This window comes from Haemaphysalis longicornis, unplaced genomic scaffold (assembly GCF_048455015.1).
Source record: "Haemaphysalis longicornis isolate Haplotype H1 unplaced genomic scaffold, Haemaphysalis longicornis Haplotype H1 scaffold_8, whole genome shotgun sequence".
NCBI lineage: Eukaryota > Metazoa > Arthropoda > Arachnida > Ixodida > Ixodidae > Haemaphysalis > Haemaphysalis longicornis.
The window spans coordinates 114,461,962-114,470,371 of record NW_027526445.1 but is presented as its reverse complement, the minus strand read 5'-3'; the positions used below and the strand labels follow the sequence as shown (position 1 = coordinate 114,470,371).

The window sequence follows — 8,410 nt, the reverse complement described above, 5'->3', positions numbered from 1 at the left end:
CGAATTTTGTTTCCTACTCACTGCACGAAGGGCATTCTTGTTACAGTAAGCGCCATCTACTAAATTATCTCTGTACACTGCCGCAACATTATAGATAAACAGCTAAACCGATCTTGCTGTTCGTCTTCTGTAGACAAACAGGTAACGTCGCGGCTTCTACCGCTTCCCTCCTAGATTCGAGCCCCATCATGCCAGTGTTACGCAGCGAAGCTGTTAAGTTCGAATTGTATCTGTGGCTGGCGTGGCTCATTGGCGTGGCGTGGCTCATTAACTTTATTGGACCCTGCACTAGTCTGTGGCGATGGGTCAAATCAGGGTTCGTAAACTTTTTGTGACCAATGGTAATAAACGTTCAATCAATCCACAAAAACTCGGTGTAGCAAAGTGGAGAAGAGGAAACTGCTAGGCCAAGAAGTCTGAGGGAAGGTGACGAGGCGGCAATGAGCCGACGCCTTTTAAAAAAAGGATTTAGATGTGAAACGAGCCACCCTTTAGCCTACTTTTGCAGCTCGAAGGAGAGTCCATCTTCTTGTGAAGGGAAACATGCCAGTGTAGCAGACGCAGCTGTAGGGGCCCTGCCGTTAGAGATGTGATGATATCGCAAGACAGCAGAAAGTTTTCCTGTTCTGCTACAATTAGCAGCCGCGTCGCCACTTTTATTACACGGATACGTGTTACGCTAATCCTTCAGGGTGTGCAGCTTGCTGTCAGTTGCAGCCAGTTGTTTGGAGGTAATGATCGTGATGGGAAACGCGTATCGCCAAGCCAATGTTTGTTTAAATAAAACAAGAATAATACGACGGACAGTTATTGTGGACGGTGAATATTTTTTGTTAACCAAGTGTTCGCATGCAGCGCTGTGGGTGGCGAAAGCTGCCCTGAAAATAGCCTTCTCGTGACAGCGTATTCCGAGCTCGCGGTTTGTTGGATGACTTGGATATTTTTCCGAATATTCCGGTTGGTGAAAGGTAACGTCAAAAAGTATTGTTGGTTTTTCAAGTGTTTTCTACGTATCTTATATAGCTGGGGCAGTAAATGAATGACTGTTATACAATTTTTTTATATGGAAGATTTTGCTCTACTTTTCTCTTTGCTGGAGTGTTATCTGTATACAACATCAGACAGCCTCAAGGTAAGATTTAGTGGCATTCCCGTTCGGAACAACTTTGCCATGAGGACGTGAAAAACCTAATCGCGTTTAAAGTATGTATAGTTCTTTGTGATTCGTGTTTTCCGCTTCCATATTATTCTCCTCTAGGCCGTAACAACGCTCGATTGTCATCGTTCGCAGTACTGATGACCCAAATAAGCAATAATAAAGTTTTGTACCGTGCAATGGCATATTTTTTGAGCTACGTTTTTGAGAACTCTTTTGTGAGCGTGTACGGGGATTTACGCGGTAACCATACAGAAAGACTTGCGTTGGTTTTTGGCCATTTTTATTGGCAAGTGGTAGTTGGCGCCGTTCAACCGTACTGGAGGGGCGCAGAACCCACATTCTTTTGAATTCACGGGTTTATTTAAAGCTGCACAAATTTTGATACCTTCGCGTAATGCAGCAAGGCATTGCACACGATACCTCATTTAGAAGGTTGAGGTGGCTTTTGCACGTCAAAAAATAGCATAACAACGTGAGGGTTCGAGCTAGTTGGTACTCCATAGTGAAAATTTAAAGCGCAACAAATTTACACAAAAGATGAATGACACAAGGACAAGCGCTTTGAAGCTATGACAAGGACAAGCGCTTTAAAGCAATGACACAAGAGGGCTTGTCCTTGTGTCATTCGTCTTTTGTCTAAATTTGTTGCGCTTTAAATTTTCACTAAAAAATAGCAACTGAGGCGGACAGTGCTTGTAGCGTAGAGGGTGCTCCATCGTTGGCGGCAGTGCTTTGATCATGAAGCGTACTTTGTCCGTGGTTGTCTTAGCATGCAGACGCGTTTATACGTGCAGAGGCATTCATTTCGCGGGCGTTGTGGTGCAGATATCCCCTTAAAAATTGGCCGTCACCCCTTCAAAACCATGATAACGCAATCTGGTTACGCGCGACGCTCGTAGGGGCTACATGAAGGTGGTCACATGTCATACTTAGTCGGTGACGTACGATATTCAGCCGCTAGTCATGTGTTATTCTGGAGACGTGAATACGGGAATACCTCTTTAGTTTTTATTTACAGTGCCTTCCGACGCTCGTCGTCCGGGTGCGCAGCATTTGTAACATCGCCTTTACGTTTCGAGTTTTTCAAGTGTGTTCAAGTTGGACCCCTCTCGGACGGCAAAAAATGCCCGTTGCTGCAGTGTTAATTGAATTTGAGGATTTTTAAAGAACTTCCATGTTGAAGTTGAGTGGCTAGGTCGGGTGCCTCCGACCGAGGCGTTGCGATCTCCTTGGTGGAACTAGCTGCCATTGTCGCTACTAGAGCTCAAACCGATGACCACGCTTTCCTTACTCCGGTCGCTCAAAAAAGTTTTTTTTTCTCTCTCCATCTCTGTTGCCGTTTGAATTTTTGGTTGCTGTGGTGCAGCGTAGCCTTGCAGTGCTCGTCGTTGTTTTAATTATTGTGAGATGTTTTCACCTATGGGTGGGACGGGCGTGGAAGCCGGTATCACAGATAATTGCTTAGTATTAATCTCGTGTTAGGAGCCCACTGCTTCGCACCATGACTAGGGGTAAACCCGGTTCGTGTTTGGAGCAGTGTCAATAAAGATTTCATGCACCCTGCCCTTCAGTATCGGCTTCTTGGCTTGGGGCTACATTCATTCTGTCGAGTTGTACCACCGCAACCGGTGCAGCTTCTGCAGGCATTGCCGGCACCACTTAGAGAATTGAGCGGAGAGACTGACACCCTTACCCGACCCACACAGTGTTTCATCAGGCACTGTTTGTAATGTTCAGTGGCCCTAGCTCCCGTCAAGCGCGATTCCTAAAACCCAGTCTGTCGACCAAAGTATTCTTGAAACTGGGAAGGATCTCAAAATGCCGAAGCACTTAATTCATATAATCTGCCTAATGCTTTTTGGTGTGCAAAGGCTGCTAACATTGTTTCACAAATATTGGACGTTGGAAAGCGCTTTCTGACGATAATTGTTTAACATATGGGCGTACCCAATGGCCATAGCGCAATAGAAGTGTCGATTTAAAACGTTGCGTTGCAACGCTCGACCTACTCACAAGGCTTCAGTTGTGCTCTGAGCTTTGATTCATCTAAATCGACTAACTTTCACCAGACGCCCCTCCGGGCAGTGCACGGTAGCTGTGCAAACCCGTGATATTCTCGCCGTTGTCCTCCAGTCATTCCCCATCTCCCTTCTGTGCTTCCCCTCCGCTCCTCCCAACGCAAAGCAGCTGGCCAGAGCACTTCCTCAGGACGACCTTTCTGTTTTTCCTTAAAATAACAATTGCCTCTCTCTCTCTCTCTCTTCTGGGGAAACAAATCTTGTTTTAAAAAACCGAAGAAAAAGTACTAGAGAAGTGATTCAGACTGCAGAGAGCTAAAGGGATAATAGCGTTAGCATGTGCTAGTGGTCCCCCTCCGAAACGAAATTACTTTATCGCCCACATGTTGTACTCAACAAGTTTGTGGCGCATGCCGATCGAGCCGACAGATGGCAGCTTGCGTCATCTGTCAAACAATATTAGTCTGTTTACCTTTGTATTTTTGGCTTTCAAGGATATGTGCGATACTCCATAAAAAATGGCGCAGCTCGTACTTGTGGTGCAAGGTTCAAGAAATAGCAGAGCTGGCCGCCCTCCCTTCATGGGAGACCCGGCTGTTGCAACTCAAATAGACTTCCGAACTCCCCCTAAAAATGTTTCATCACTGGCTGGGCCGGATAATTTAGTCCGCAGGCTTTAGCGAGTCTACCGAAGTAGACCGCGTTAGCACGCGCGAGCACTCACGGCAACCGGCTTCGCTTACTCGACATCTGTAGCGCGAACTGAGCGAGTGTGCTCCCAACTTCAGGCGCGAAGGCACGTGAACTTGGAAGGAGAACTACACGCGAGAGACCATGCCACAAAAGCAATCGCGCACAAACCGTATTCATAACGCGAGGTACCCAGGTTTTATTCTGACCTAGGAAGTGTTTCTTCTTCTCTTGGTTGGTGGGCTTTTTTTTCATGCGGCAACAGGGTTTTAAGTTTTTTTGGTTGTGCCTAATTTAGGGGATTACTCTATCGCTGTTTTATTCTGTTATTTTTAAGTTCTAATCACCCAAACTAATGAGTGTATTGGCATTTCCGTATAAGTGAGTCGGCCTCGGAAGGAGAGATAGGAAGACTTTTGCAAGCTATTGGCGTCTAAATTTGTTCCTGTGTATTTTGCTTGAATTTTACCATTTTGGGCTCCAATACTTGAAGAAACTTCCATCTGGAGTTTTTTTAGATGTAGGTGTTGCGCACTGGATGCAAGAGATTTTTTGGCGTTCCAAATGGCTGCACATTTTATTGTTTCCAGCCGCTGCTATCCCTGCACCCTCGGGCCTGTGGGTTGGCCCACTTCTGCGGTTGCTGGTTTCACGCCGTAAAGGTCTCGGGTGCGATTTTCTGGACCTACCAAACAACGTATTTTTTTCTTGAGGCGCGCACTCCCAAGAACTGCTCGTAGATTGTTCGCCTCCTCAACACTTTCCCTCATAGTTCTTGGCATGGAATTTTCTACCTTTCCCCTTCACCGATGATGATAGTTTTCCGGTGACGCTCCACGGCTGAACAAAAAGCTTCAGCACCTCTACTGGTAATAAATGTATGATGTAAAAAAGCGATTGTGGCGGTCGTTTAAACTTTGTGGTGTGCGTCATCTTTTTCACATAGTCCCAATTTTTAAGGTACACACAAAATTGCCCAAGTGTTCGCTTTAAAAAGTTAGAATGCCTTGATTGCGCGCCTTGCTTAGCCAAACGGCTCACCCCATGACTCATTTGTGCATTTCATCATAACTTCGGCTTTCCCAGCGGGAGGCCGGATGTCATTCTTTTTCTTCTTAGGCGTACCGGGGACGCGCGTATACTGGTGTGGCCGGATTGTTCGAATTGTCTGTCGCAATTCTTGGTAAGTACAGTCAGTAACGAACCCGTCTCGTTGCTCTGTCTCCGCAAGCGAATGTTTTTAGATTTACTTAGGCTATTAGGGGCTGTTTCAATGTTGGGATTCGCTGTTGCAAAGTAACGTAAATTTTGCACGAACTCTATTTGCGCATGTGCTTCCCCCCCCCCCCCCCCCTTTTGGTGGCTCGCACGTTTCGGAGATACTGCTACTAACGTACGCAACGGGGACGCCGTGCTTCACTGAAAACAATACTTCTTTACATTCCGGGGCCGCTATCGAGGCGCTAAATTATCACAGGGCCAAACACCGCAGTAAGAGAAGCCACTGAATTTTGTCAACAGCGCACTCAACGAGCGACCTTCCTTCATGAAGTTAAAAAAATTGGAGCGCGGTGTGCGTGCATAGAAAGCTTGTTGGATATCACAGTTGATATGCATCGTAGTTACCAATATTGAGAACAGCGTCGCTAGGAATAATTGGTGAAAGAGCCACAGATTCTGCTTTTCGTATGCCCCGCTGCGAGCCCTGCAATTGGCCCGCAAAATGTTCATTCAGAACGGCGGCCGGAGATAACGACAGCGGAAGTAATTAAGCGGAGCTTCAATATTCTCAATGGCTGCGTTTGTGACGTGAAAATGGGTGATGTGAACGAAAGAAACCACTTGTGATGGTCGCAAACCAACCTGGGCTCCCGGCGTTATGAAGCCGGCGTCTATGACATTGCCTCTTTTCGACTTGGCGAAGCTGTTTGGATTTGCAGATGGGTGCACGGGCGTGCAAAAGAAGGCAAACAGTCGTGAACCCAACGTCTAAAGACGACGATAATACGCCACGAGAAAGCTTCGCGTTCAACCATCGTCGTCGTTGGGTGGTTGCGGTTTCGATTTTATTATTTTATAATTCATTGTTTATTTATTTATTGTTTTGCAAGAACGAGCAGCGCGCTGGCTTGTAAACATGGTTTTAAATGAAAGCAAATTCTGTTGCATAATCTGTTGCCCGACAGTATAATCTCTAAGAAGCAATGTTGCTGTTTTATGGCTCTAAAACAAATCAAACAAATTGGTGTGAAGTTATTTTAGGGCCTACCAAACAATGGAATTGTCTGGTTGATACAAATACTGAAGTACCAATCAATAAAAACGCTCAAGGCCAAACCAATCACGAAGCTTGAACAAATACTTTCTTGAAACCACATGCTACCTGAGATGCCGTCCCAACCATCTGCTCGATTCCTTTCTAACAGTTTACAACGGCACGCTTGTGCCAAGTATGACAGACACCTCCACATATGACGCTGAGATATCGGAGTTTAATGCGACCATATAACGAGTTGGGTGGCTAGCGATACAACAGACACCGGTGGATTTATTTTGTATCAAATTACAATTCATACAGTACGGGGTACCTTTTCTCTACGGGCCGCAAGCTGTAGCGCAAGATGAAATAATTTACGTCAGTGGCTTCCTTCATTCTTCGTAATAGAGTGGGCGCTTGAAAGTGAAGATTTGAATAGCTAATGACAATCCAATACGCACCCGGAACAACAACCTGAAACCAGGGATCATTAAGTGTCTGCGCTGAAGAATAAGCAAAAAATGAAGCAATAGAGACAAAAAATGGCAAAAAAAAAACGGGATGCCCTTTACAATTTTATTGGCTTTCTATCGCTTGATGGTCGCCCCGTAGTTCGCAGCTGGTCGACCATCCTCGTTGCTGCTGGACAAGGAAGTGGTAGGCCATGGAATGGCCCGGTCCATGAAGATTAAGGAAGCACGTCACTCAGGAACTGAAAGGGGAACACATGGCAGATTAAAACGAGGGCAGGCAGACTGAATTCGAAGACCATGACGGGTAATGACGTATACGTTGGGCGACAGCGAATGCAGCAGCACTCAAACACTGCGCAATCTTGTGCAATTGGGCACTGGCACTGGCCAATCAACCAGATTTGCACACATGCTGTGAATACAAAGCACGTAAATCGATTCTCGTCACCAAAGGCAAAGGGTAGTGGCGTGCGACGACAATGGAACTAGCGTGTTCGTTCCCGCCCAAACTTACCACAACGGCACTTGCAGGTTATAGCCTCGATACTGCAGCTAAGCCTCAGGAAATAGGGGCAGTGCATGTTTAGCAGAGGTGCGCAGGGGTCATCATCCATCACTGCACACAGATAGACAAGGAAGGCAGACGTTTGCACAATGAGATGAAACAATCCTAAATATAGAAAACTTCCTAAGATGCCCATTTCAAAAAGAAGTGAAATCTGCTGATATTGCAGTACGTGGGTGTAGGAGTGCTCGTATAAATACATTCACAGCGATTCACAGCCACAGCCCAGAATGCAGCCGCAACGCACACTGGTGTGATGCGTAACGCGCACACCAGGTGTTAGTATGACCGTAATACACATAACGTTTGAATAGATCATTTATTTTGGTGTCCATGGAAGGGTGCAGCCTAGTGATATTCAAACTGTTTGGGGGACGAACCGAGTGCTTAGCACTGGAAACAAGTAAATATCATTATGCCGGATGGCATTATGCTGCAACTTTGGGCCAGAGCAAAAAAAAAAAAAAAAAAACACTACAGTCGCGAAGTGCATAGCTTCATACGAGCAACTTTACTGCCCCAAAGGCCACAGCCAGGGAGTTGCAAAAAGTTATTAAAAAAGGGCCTCGCTCAAATTTGGCGCGAAACTCAGGACAGGTGCCTATCTGAAAATGTTTGTTCAGCAGTGTTGCATGTGTCCCGCAGTATGTTTATAAATTTCGCATTTTAACAAGCTATCTTTGCGGTTCCCGTTAGGAGCCAGCGCCGTAAGAGCGTGATGAAAATGTAGCTCAACAGATTTTTTTATAATGGGTAGGATTTCTCCGTGCGGTAGAGGGGCGGGGGGGGGGGGGGGGGGGCAACAAGATGCCTTAAATGTCTTACCGCAAGTGCACTGGCACCTGTCAGGGCTGATGAAGCAGGCAACCTTCGACCCAGGCAAGCAGTTTACCAGGGGGCACTCGGGGTCGTCTGCGGGAATACAAAACAAAGCTAGCTCTTAAAAACTACGCAAACAGTAACACGACGCTCGTTTTCCTAGCTTGTGAAGCGTCAGTAATTGCGGACGTCAGGGGAAGCAATTGTGGTAATAAAGAAATCGTAGTTTCTTCTGCCACAGCGTCTCTTGCATGCCTTCAAACACAAAAAAAATAAGTGGATTGGTGAGCTCAGCGATGTGATTTTACTGTTATGATATTCGATGCAAAAAAAAAAGTACAGGCAGGAAAGAAGATGGATAAGAATACCACGCCATTGAAAATTGTCGGAGGCGGCGCATTTATGGACACAAAAGTTATTACAAACCTG

General features: G+C 46.0%; 1 protein-coding gene across 1 annotated transcript in view; it reads right to left on the bottom strand.

Annotated features, from left to right (window-relative positions):
* Positions 1-6,686: 6,686 nt before the first annotated feature.
* LOC144149218 (uncharacterized) overlaps positions 6,687-8,410 on the bottom strand; it is a 3,751-nt gene continuing 2,027 nt past the window's right edge. The window contains exons 3-5 of the mRNA XM_077680757.1: positions 7,988-8,074; positions 7,112-7,213; positions 6,687-6,836 (exon numbers count right to left, since the gene is read on the bottom strand). Coding sequence (XP_077536883.1) covers positions 6,826-6,836; positions 7,112-7,213; positions 7,988-8,074 — 200 coding nt within the window. The 3' untranslated portion in view covers positions 6,687-6,825. The remainder of the gene's footprint in view (positions 6,837-7,111; positions 7,214-7,987; positions 8,075-8,410) is intronic.